We start from the raw sequence: 12,443 nt of genomic DNA on the forward strand, positions 1-12,443 counted from the left end.
CAGTTAAATTAAGAGTCTCACAGCATCTGCAGGTGTTTAGAGTTTACTTTATTTTTTCTACTTTACAATGAAAAACATTTTGACCCTGTGTCTCTATCATATAAGCCAAAATCTATCACATAAACAGCAATTGTGATGTACTAATATAAGAAAACATTATATGGATTTACTCACAATATCTCCAAGACACATGGACATTGTTGAAAACAGACAGCGTTCAACTAATTGGAGAATATGTCATTCTTTAGTCTGTCTTTCCATAAAGATAGATTTCTAAATTATTTTATAAATTTTTCTGATTAACACATTCTTGTTCCTGCTAGTAACTTGTCAGCATTCTTCTTTTTTAAAATTATAGCCCTCTTCCTCCAGAAAGCCCTCATAGTGACATACAGAGCCTATAATTACTTAAGGTTTAAAAATGTCTTCAAACTGGCAGGACTGTATACTTAATTGTATATGGGAAGCCTCAGGCATCCAGCACCTTCTCTCCAGCTTGCCGTGTTCTCTTCCACTGCTAACCAGGGGTCATCAGAATGAAAACTTGCATGGGCCATATTTATATTTCAAGGATTACCTATTTGTCCCTGGCCCTGAGGGGAGGGGCTGATCCAGATTTTTACCAAATCCTCCAAGTGTCTAGTACATTTTGTTGCACTCTGTAGTACCTGATGAAGGTGAAACTACGACAACCTTTCACATGGATTAGAGCCATGCAATCTCTTCTAACCCTTTACTAGTAAAGGAATTGAAGGTCATCAATCCCTTTCTTTTCTTTTTGAGACAGAGTCTCCCTCTGTCGCCCAGGCTGGAGTGCAGTGGCATGATCTTGGCTCATTGCAAGCTCTGCCTCCTGGGTTCACGCCATTCTCCTGCCTCAGCCTTCCAAGTAGCTGGGACTACAGGCGCCCACCACCACGCCTGGCTAATTTTTTTGTATTTTTAGTAGAGACCAGGTTTCACCATGTTAGCCAGGATGGTCTCAATCTCCTGACCTCGTGATCCGCCTGCCTCGGCCTCCCAAAGTGCTGGGATTATAGGTGTGAGTCACCATGCCCAGCCGATTAATCCCTTTCTTATGGCTTATTTCCCCAGGTTCTATTTTTGTTTTTAGGCACTTCCACAAGTTTTCAAAGTCTAAAAGGTTAATCGCCCCATTCTTTTATTGTTTTATTTCAGACATCCAGAAAACGTAACACACAAGATTTTGTTTTTAATTTGAAGACAATACAAATAATAATGCTTCAAAAATGTTGCTAGTAATCAACCACCTTATCCCTGGCGAACATCATGTTGATTTTTGGAGCAGAATCCGTGAGCTCTCGGAATGTCTATCATCTTTATACTGATTCGGGGCCCTGTCTTTGAGTTACTGCAATACACATTGACCACTTTACCAAACAAGTGAATATTTTCACCCCAGAGAAGACATCTGTCACTGCCCTTGAAACAGAAATAGACTTGCAGACAACCTTGCCATGGCTCATTTGTCTTTCTGCTGTGTGTCTTGTGTATGTTTGTATGTGAATCTGTAACAGTATTTACAGAAGTATCATGACCTGATGCTCAGATCAATACATGAAGGAATGATGGATAATATTGTAATATCAACATTTTACTTACTCTTCAGCAAATAGCTTGCTATTAGTTGATGTAAAGAATTGTTTGATTTTGAAGACATCACAGATGGAACCAATCCTTGGCAAACTTCTCACATAGACCATTTTCTAGGGCTGCTCTCATATATATATATATACACACACACACACACATAATTTATATATTTATATATTATATATTTATATATCTTATATAAAAATAAATGTTTATATATCTTATATATAAATATACGTATATATTTATTCACCTTCAGCTTCTTTAGGGGACTCCTCATGGGGTCCCCCGGCCACTCTGAACTTCTTGCAGTGTGCTCTATGGAACTTCCTGTTGAACTAGTCCTCCCAGTAAGGGGCTTTCTTCTTCAAATTCTTTTATCCAAAAACACTTTTGTGTTGGCAACAGCAGTCTCACCAGGCATTGCTGACATCAGGTAACTTGCTAAGGTGGGTGAGCTTGCTTTTGAAGGCGTTCCTACTTCCTTTCTAGTGCCATTCTCCACTGCATTGGGCCTTCTCTTTCTTTCCTTCCCAGGGAGGTTATTTGGTTTCTCGTTTTAGAGGTGGCTGTCATTGTTGCTGAGTATCTTCAAGGAGCACGCTCTGCTGTGTGAGCCCCACCAGGGGTGTGCATGTCCCGTGGCTGGCATTATTAGCTTTCATTCCCTTTGGCTGAAAGGGAGTGATCTCACCAATACAGCTCTCAGGCAATTGCAGTCTTTGGATTTTCTTTTTCTTTTCTTTTCTTTTCTTTTCTTTCTTTCTTTGAGACTGCGTCTCGCTCTGTCACCCAGGCTGGAGTGCAGTGGCACGATCTCGGCTCACTGCAGCTTCTGCCTCCTGGGTTCAAGCAATTCTCCTGCCTCAGCCAGCCACCTGAGTAGCTGAAACTACAGATGTGTGCCACCATTTCTGGCTAATTTTTGTAGTTTTAGCAGAGACGGGGTTTCACCATGTTGGCCAGGACGGCTCTTAGGCTGCCTGTTCACTGTGATGATAGTTTCTTTTGCTGTGCAGAAGCTCTTTAGTTTAATTAGATCCCATTTGTCAATTTTGGCTTCTGTTGCCATTGCTTTTGGTGTTTTAGACATGAAGTCCTTGCCCATGCCTATGTCCTGAATGGTATTGCCTAGGTTTTCTTCTAGGGTTTTTATGGTTTTACATCTAACATTTAAGTCTCTAATCCATCTTGAATTAAATTTTGTAAAAGGTGTAAGGAAGGGATCCAGTTTCAGCTTTCTACATATGGCTAGCCAGTTTTCCCAGCACCATTTATCAAATAGGGAATCCTTTCCCCATTTCTTGTTTTTGCCACGTTTGTCAAAGATCAGATGGTTGTAAATGTGTGGTGTTATATCTGAGGCCTCTGTTCTGTTCCATTGCTCTATCTCTCTGTTTTGGTACCAGTACCATGCTGTTTTGGTTACTATAGCCTTGTAGTATACTTTGAAGTCAGGTAGAGTGATGCCTCCAGCTTTGTTCTTTTTGCTTAGGGTTGTCTTGGCAATATGGGCTTTTTTGGGTTCCATATGAACTTTAAAGTAGTTTTTTCCAATTCTGTGAAGAAAGTCATTGGTAGCTTGATGGGGATGGCATTGAATCTATAAATTACCTTGGGCAGTATGGCCATTTTCATGATATTGATTCTTCCTATCCATGAGCATGGAATGTTCTTACATTTGTTTGTGTCCTCTTTTATTTCACTGAGCAGTGGTTTGTAGTTCTCCTTGAAGAGGTCCTTCACATCCCTTGTAAGTTGGATTCCAAGGTATTTTATTCTCTTTGAAGCAGTTGTGAATGAGAATTCACTCATGATTTGGCTCTCTGTTTGTTATTGGTGTATAAGAATGCTTGTGATTTTTGCGCACTGATTTGTATCCTGAGACTTTGCTGAAGTTGCTTATCAGCTTAAGGAGATTTTTGGCTGAGATGATGGGGTTTTCTAAATATACAATCATGTCATCTGCAAACAGGGACAATTTGTCTTCCTATTTTCCTAATTGAATACCCTTTATTTCTTTCTCTCCCCTGATTGCCTGGCCAGAACGTCCGACAATATGTTCAATAGGAGTGATGAGAGAGGGCATCCCTGTCTTGTGCCATTTTTCAAAGGAAATGCTTCCAGTTTTAGCCCATTCAGTATGACACGGCTTTGGGTTTGTCATAAATAGCTCTCATTATTTTGAGATACATTCCATCAATACCTAGTTTATTGAGAGTTTTTAGCATGAAGGCTGTTGAATTTTGTCAAAGGCCTTTACTGCATCTATTGAGATAATCATGTGGTTTTTGTCTTTGGTTCTGTTTATGTGATGGATTACGTTTATTGATTTGCGTATGTTGAACCAGCCTTGCATCCCAGGGATGAAGCCCACTTGATCATGGTGGATAAGCCTTTTGATGTACTGCTGGATTCAGTTTGCCAGTATTTTATTGAGGATTTTCACATCGATGTTCATCAGGGATATTGGTCCCTGATATTGGTCTAAAATTCTCCTTTTTTGTTGTGTCTCTGCCAGGCTTTGGTATCAGGATGATGCTGGCCTCATAAAATGAGTTAGGGTGGATTCCCTCTTTTTCTATTGACTGGAATAGTTTCAGAAGGAATGGTACCAGCTCGTTTTTTTACTTGTGGTAGAATTCGACTGTGAATCCGTCTGGTCCTGGACTTTTTTTAGTGGGTAGGCTATTAATTGTTGCCTCAATTTCAGAGCCTGCTATTGGTCTGTTCAGCAATTCAGCTTCTTCCTGGTTTAGTCTTGGAAGGTGTATGTGTCCAGGAATTTATCCATTTCTTCTAGATTTTCTAGTTTATTTGCATAGAGATGTTTATAGTATTGTCTGGTGGTAGTTTATATTTCTGTGGGATCAGTGGTGATATTCCCTTTATCATTTTTTATTCTATCTATTTTATTTTTCTCACTTCTTTATTAGTCTTGCTAGTGGTCTATCAATTTTGTTGATCTTTTCAAAAAACAGCTCCTGGATTCACTGATTTTTTGAAGGGTTTTTTGTGTCTCTATCTCTTTCAGTTCTGCTCTGATCTTAGTTATTTCTTGCCTTCTGCTAGCTTTTGAATTTGTTCGCTCTTGCTTCTCTGGTTCTTTTAATTGGATGTTAGAGTGTCGATTTTAGATCTTGCCTGCTTCCTCTTGTGGGCATTTAGTGCTATAAATTTCCCTCTACACACTGCTTTAAATGTGTCCCAGAGATTCTGGTATGTTTTGTCTTTGTTTTCATTGGTTTCAGAGAACATCTTTATTTCTGCCTTCATTTCGTGATTTACCCAGTAGTCATTCAGGAGCAGGTTGTTCAGTTTCCATGTAGTTGTGCAGTTTTTAGTGAGTTTCTTAATCCTGAGTTCTAATTTGATTGCACTGTGGTCTGAGAGATAGTTTGTTGTGATTTCTGTTATTTTACATTTGCTGAGGAGTGCTTTACTTCCAACTATGTGGTCAATTTTGGAGTAAGTGCAGTGTGGGGCTGAGAAGAATGTATATTCTGTTGATTTGGGGTGGAGAGTTCTGTAGATATCTGTTAGGTCTGCTTGGTGCAGAGCTGAGTTCAAATCCTGGATGTCCTTGTTAACCTTCTGTCTCATTGATCTGTCTAATATTGACAGTGGGATGTTAAATTCTCCCATTATTATTGTGTGGGAGTCTAAGTCTCTTTTTCAGTCTCTCAGGACTTGCTTTATGAATCTGGGTGCTCCTGTATTGGGTGCATATATATTTATGATAGCTAGGTCTTTTTTGTTGAATCGATTCCTTTACCATTATGTAATGACCTTGTCTCCTTTGATCTTTGTTGGTTTAAAGTCTGTTTTATCAGACACTAGGATTGCAACCCCTGCTTTTTTTGTTGTTTGTTTTCCATTTGCTTGGTAGATCTTCCTCCATCCCTTTATTTTGAGCCTATGTGTGTATCTGCATGTGAGATGGGTGTCCTGAATACAGCACACTGAGGGGTCTTGACTCTGTATCCAGTTTGCCAGTCTGTGTCTTTTGATTGGGGCATTTAGCCCATTTACATTTAAGTTTAATATTGTTATGTATGAATTTGATCCTGTCATTATGATGTGAGCTGGTTATTTTGCCCATTAGTTGATGTGGTTTCTGCCTAGCATTGATGGTCTTTACACTTTGCCATGTTTTTGCAGTGGCTGGTACCAGTTGTTCCTTTCTATGTTTAGTGATTCCTTTAGGAACTCCTGTAAGGCAGGCCTGGTGGTGACAAAATCTCTCAGCATTTGCTTGTCTGTAAAGGATTTTATTTCTCCTTCACTTATGAAGATTATTTGGCTAGATATGAAATTCTGGGTTGAAAATTCTTTTCTTTAAGAATGTTGAATATTGACCACCACTCTCTTCTGACTTGTAGGGTTTCTGCCAAGAGATCCACTGTTAGTCTGACGGGCTTACCTTTGTGGGTAACCTGACCTTTCTCTGTGGTTGCCCTTAGCATTTTTTCCTTCATTTCAACCTTGTGAATCTGACAATTATGTGTCTTGGAGTTGCTTTTCTCAAGGAGTATCTTTGTGGTGTTCTCTGTATTTCCTGAATTTGAATATTGGCCTGCCTTGCTAGTTTGGGGAAGTTCTCTGGGATAATATCCTGAAGAGTATTTTCCATCTTGGTTCCATTCTCCTTATCATTTTCAGGTATGACAATCAAATGTAGATTTGGTCTTTTCACATAGTCCCATATTTCTTGGAGGCTTTATTCATTTCTTTTTACTCCTTTTTTCTCTAAACTTCTCTTCTCACTTCATTTCATTAATTTGATCTTCAATCCCTGATACCCTTTCTTCCACTTGATCAAATCGGCTACTGAAGCTTGTGCATGCATCACGTAGTTCTTGTGCCATGGTTTTCAGCTCCATCAGGTCATTTAAGGTCTTCTCTACACTGTTTATTCTAGTTAGCCATTCATCTAATATTTTTTCAAGGTTTTTAGCTTCCTTGTGATGGGTTCGAACATCCTTCTTTAGCTCAGAGAAGTTTGTTATTACCGACTTTCTGAAGCCTACTTCTGTCAGCTCATCAAAGCCATTCTCCATCCTGCTTTGTTCCGTTGCTGGTGAGGAACTGCAATCCTTTGGAGGAGAAAGGGCACTCTGGTTTTTAGAATTTTCAGCTTTTCTGCTCTGTTTTCTCCCCATCTTTGTGGTTTTATCTACCTTTGGTCTTTGATGATGATGCCCTGTATGTGGGGTTTTGGTGTGGATGCCCTTTTTGTTGATATTGATGCTATTACCTTCTGTTTGTTAGTTTTCCTTCTAACAATCAGTTCCCTCAGCTGCAGGTCTGTTGGAGTTTGCTGGAGGTCCACTCCAGACCCTGTTTTCCTGGGTATCACCAGTGGAGGCTGCAGAACAGCAAATATTGCAGAATAGTAAATATTGCTGCTTGATCCTTCCTCTGGAAGCTTCATCTCAGTGGGGCACCTGACTCTGTGAGGTGTCAGTCGGCCCCTACTGGGAGGTGTCTCCAAGTTAGGCTACACAGGGGTCAGGGACCCACTTAAGCAGGTGGTCTGTCTGTCCTCAGAGCTCAAACACCGTGCTGGGAGAACCACTGCTCTCTTCAGAGCTGTCAAACAGGGATGTTTAAGTCTGCAGAAGTTTCTGCTGCCTTTTGTTCAGCTATGCCCTGCCCCCAGAGGTGGAGTCTACAGAGTTAGGTGGACCTCATTCAGCTGTGGTGAGCTCCACCCAGTTTGAGCTTACTGGCCACTTTGTTTACCTACTCAAGCCTCAGCAATGGCAGACGCCCCTCCCCCAGCCAGGTTTGCTGCCTTGCAGTTTGATCTTGGACTACCAGTGAGCAAGGCTCTGTGGGCATTGGATCCGTTGAACCAAGCGTGGGATATAATCTCCTAGTGTGCCATTTGCAAAGACCATTGGAAAAGTGCAGTATTTGGGCAGGAGTATCCCAATTTTCCTGGTACAGTCTGTCATGGCTTCCCTTGGCTAGGAAAGGGAAGTCCCCTGACCCTTCGCGCTTCCTGGGTACTGTGATGCCCCACCCTGCTTCAGCTCACCCTCCATGGGCTGCACCCACTGTACACCCAGCCTCAATGAGATGAACCAGGTACCTCAGTTGGAAATGCAGAAATCACCCGTCTTCTGCATTGATCACACTGAGAGCTGCAGACCAGAGCTGTTCCTATTCAGCCATCTTGGACATACTCTCTCTCTCTCTCTTTTTTTTTTTTTTTTTTTTGAGGCAGGGTTGCATTCTGTTGTCCAGGATGGAGTGCAGTGGCATGATCATGGCTCCATGCAACCTATACCTCTTGGGCTCTAGTGATCTTCCCACCTCAGCCTTCTGAGAAACTGGGACTACAGGCACACATCACCATGCCCAGCTAATTTCTGTATTATTATTATTATTTTTTAATAGAGATGAGGTCTTACCATATTGCCCAGGCAGGCTGGTCTCAAACTCCGAGCTCAAGTGACCTGACTGCTTTGGCTTACCAAAGGGCTCGGATTATAGGCCTAAGCCACTGTGCCCAGCTTTGCCATAATTTTTATGACTTAACATCATGATGAGCTTTATTTTTTGATAAGTTTCTTGTCTCATCATAGGTGTGGAATATTTTAGATGGATTGTAGGTCAAGAAAAATGACAATTTTCCTGTAGTCTGAAATTTTATTTTTCTTAATAAGATGAAAATGTACTTTTTAAATAACTACAGTATTTTAATGACATTACAATACTTTTTTTACTTATTTGTTCATTAATTTGATAAATATTATTGGGGGTCTACTTTACATCAGAGACCTGCTAGGTGGTGGGGCAGAAATAGAAATGTATTAAGGTAAAGACTGATTCATTTTCTGAGTGTCTGTATGAATCTAACAAAAATATAAACAAGCATGCATGAATCATAACAAAAGTATCAAACTAAGTAATAGACAAAACAACTCCCCATCTCTTCTTAACTCTCAGAAGCCATCTGGATTTCTCACGTTATTGGATGAAGAAAGTCAAATGATTTGGTCAATGGAATCAAATTTTCCAAAAAAGCTGCAAAGTCTCCTAGAATCCTCAAACACAAATGCGGTGTACTCCCCCTTGAAGGATGGGAATGGGAATGTTGCCCTCAAAGACCACGGTACAGCCTTTACCATCATGCACTACGCAGGAAGGGTAAGTGGCCAGAACTGCATAATTTTTCATGTGCACTAATGATCAAAGGTCATTGGGACAAGCTCTAGAGTTGTTGATATTTTAAGTTGTGTTATTTGGATAAATGGAAGCTGGATGAACAACCCACAATAGGTACTTTTCTAAGTGATATTCTTTTAGCTTGATGCGGAATTAACATCTTTAGAATGATGACACACGCTGTGTGAGTCTTCTCATAATGTTTCTAGAATTATAACTTTATATGAGCAAAGGATCCCTGGGTTTAATACAAAGAGCTCTGCTATAAATTTTGGAATATTATTCATAATACAGATGAACATTGGACATCTGAGTTTTCTTACCTTGAATATAGTTTTTAGTATTAAAGTATTTTTTCTTAAAGCATGTCAACTTAAGGAAGAAAGAAAGCCACTCTCTCAGATCTTTCCCAGTTCTCTAACCAGCTTTGTAAAACATGCTTCTTACTTCAACACCTTCAAGGACTTCCTCTTACCTATATAAAAATTATCATTCTCCTTAGTCCACGCTAATATCAGCCTTCTCCAAGCTGATCGTAATTTTTCTTTTCATTTCTTACCTGTCAGAACTCCCCTGTGCAAGATCTCTGTTCAGGTTATTTTTCTAATCCACTCATTTTTTCTGCATTTTCAGCTTCCCTTAAACTACTTTACATTAAGCTTGAAATATCCTCCTTGTCTTCTTAACAAGATCAAATTTTATCCAACTTTCAGTATTAAATCCATGTTCGTTTATCCTCAGTCCAAATCCCAGCTGTAGTTAGTGTCTCCTGCTTTTGCATGTACAGCTCTCTGTCTCCTACTCTTACTCCTTTGACCCCACTTAGTACAGATGGCGTGCTAGAGGGTAAAATCTCTTACCGCTGGCTTACAGTGTATTTCAGTTCATTTTGACCAGTGTTTCCAGAGACTCTGTGTTATGCCAAAGAAGGAGAATTCGAAAATCAAAGATGAGCAAAGCCTATTCTTTGCCCTCAAATATCTCAGCTTCAAATAGGGAAAGGCAAATGAACAAGTATTAATATGAATAAAGTATTATATTAATATAATAATATCAACAAATGTATTACCATAGGGAAGGAAGCAATTAGTAGCTTAAAAAATGTGTAGAGATGCTTTCCAAACCCAGACCTTCAAGGGTGATTGAGAGCTCACTAATTATAAAAGAGTGGCGGGACATTCTTGTAAAGACATATAATTTTGATTCAGGATTCAGTTGTATAGGACAGAATCCACTCTACCTATTTAAGCAGAAAATAATCTAGTTTGAGAAAATAATCATTGGGAGACTCTAAGTTGAACTTTCAGGAATGACATTACAAGCACACCACAGAACAGAGTTACTAAGACAGTTACAGCCTTATCTTAGATCAGGAAGCCTCTAGCCAAACTGAGAAGCTGCTGCTACAGTTGCTGTTTCTGTTACTGCTCCCACCTGCACAAGTAGCATGTGTAAACCCTAGCACTCAACATCAAAGGAGGAAGGGACTAGGCTTGGAGATTCCCACTGCAAGGGAAAATCATCTTCACAGAGGCTCACCAGGTAACACAGCAGAAGCAGCAGAAGTGTGGTTCTCACTCCGTCTACCTCTGAGTCTTGTGCCATCACACCAGACCGGTGGAAGCTAAAGAGCATCTGGATCCTGGTGCAAGCCTACGTGAAGGCAGGCTTCTCCTTTTCAGCCTCCGCAGTCCAAGCAGCAACCAGGATGGATGGGCGATGCCATTCCAACACAGCACCTACAGAGTATTTGGGAAGTTGTGTCAGAAGTTCAGTTCAGGGTAGAAAGGGCGGTAGGTGACATGTCTAAGAAGATTGGGTTGGGCCAAATCATGAGTAAATATGCATGCACCACCAAGGGCTTTGTCCTCTTGACACTGTTAACTCATGAACTATTTTTAGACAAAGTAGGAAGATGAAGCAATAAAAACAAAAAAGCAGAGGGCCTGATACAGGAGATATTGGTAAAAGAATAAAGGGGCCTTTGAAAATGCCCAGTCAAGGTGTGCATTTGAGTGATACCAGCGGATAAGAGGAGGCATTCAGAGGAAGAGGAAGCAGGGACAGTGACTGATTGCATGTGCAAAGCTGAGGAGACAGCCTGGAAGGACCATGAAGGGTCTCACTTGGCTCTGACAGAGGGTGGTATTACGGCAACCAAGAGAGGAAACCCTGGAGGATGCAGCAGTTTGGAAGGAATGCTATTCAGTTTTAGATGTTCTGAATTTGGGGGGTTTTTTGTGCAACTTCTAATACAATGCTAAAAGTACTTGATGCTGAGATAAGATAGGTTGATGGTTTTGGGAAATATGGTTATATAATTGAAAATATGTATCCTGATTATGGCACTCAGAAAGAGAATGGAAGAGAAGGAAAACAAAAGTTAGCAGAAAAGGAGTATCATAGAAACCAAGGGAAAGGAAGAAAAGGGGTCAATAGAAAATGCATCTGAGTGATGTGGTAGTTAGGCTAACAAGGAGCTTTGAGAGGCATTAGAGGGGCACAGTCTCAGAAGAAGGCTGGGGTGGTGAGTGGCACGTCAGAAGGAAATCCAGGGAGGATTTTATATGTATATGTGTATATAGATGTATATTATATATTTATATATAAAACATATTTATATATAAAACATATTTATATATACAAATATAAATATGTGTGTATATATACAAATATATTGTATATATACAAATATAAATATATGTATATATACTATATATGTATTTATATATACAAATATAAATATATTTATATATTTGTATACATACTATTACATATTCTATATTTATATTCATATATGTATATTTTATATTTCCATTTATTAAATATTTGTATATTTAATAAATATATACAATTTATTAAATTTTAAATACTTATATATTTAATCAATACATATATAAATATATCAATATATGTATATACATACATATATTTCTATATTATATATATTTCTACATGTATATATATTTATAATATATAATGCATATGTGTATATTTATAATTGTATATATTCTCACATATTCAAATATATTTATATACATAAATTTTATAAAAACATACATTTGAAATATAATTCATGTTCTTTGAATTTGAGAGATTTCACTATTAAAAATTCTTTAGGAAAAAAGGAATCTTAGACTTGTATTTCAATTTTCAGGCTATATTTTCTTCATAGTAAATATTTGTTGAATTTGTAGGGAGTATTTTACAAGTTACATTGAAGTGTGATGATCTCAGGAAATTACTTTTCCTCAGGTTTACGGAAGTGACCCTAAGCGGGTACATACTTGGCGTGCCTTCTGAGAATTACTTTTCCTCGGGTGTACGGAAGTGACCGTAGGCGGGTACATGCTTGGCGTGCCTTCTGAGAATTACTTTTCCTCAGGTTTACGGAAGTGACCCTAAGCGGGTACATACTTGGCGTGCCTTCTGAGAATTACTTTTCCTCAGGTTTATGGAAGTGACCGTAGGCGGGTACGTGCTTTCCTCGGGTGTACGGAAGTGACTGTAGGCGGGTACATACTTGGCGTGCCTTCTGAGAATTACTTCTCCTCGGGTTTACGGAAGTGACCGTAGGCGGGTACATGCTTGGCGTGCCTTCTGAGAATTACTTCTCCTCGGGTTTACGGAAGTGACCGTAGGCGGGTACATGC

General features: G+C 39.5%; 1 protein-coding gene across 12 annotated transcripts in view; it reads left to right on the forward strand.

The window, feature by feature from the left end:
* The window catches only part of MYO16 (myosin XVI), a 698,554-nt gene that overhangs the window by 500,811 nt on the left and 185,300 nt on the right, over positions 1 to 12,443 (forward strand). For all 12 annotated transcript variants that reach the window (XM_045377420.2, XM_005586232.4, XM_074021383.1 and 9 more), the window contains one exon: positions 8,572 to 8,772. In XM_045377420.2, the coding sequence (XP_045233355.2) occupies positions 8,572 to 8,772 (201 nt within the window). The remainder of the gene's footprint in view (positions 1 to 8,571; positions 8,773 to 12,443) is intronic.

This window comes from Macaca fascicularis, chromosome 17 (genome assembly GCF_037993035.2).
Source record: "Macaca fascicularis isolate 582-1 chromosome 17, T2T-MFA8v1.1".
Taxonomy (NCBI): domain Eukaryota; kingdom Metazoa; phylum Chordata; class Mammalia; order Primates; family Cercopithecidae; genus Macaca; species Macaca fascicularis.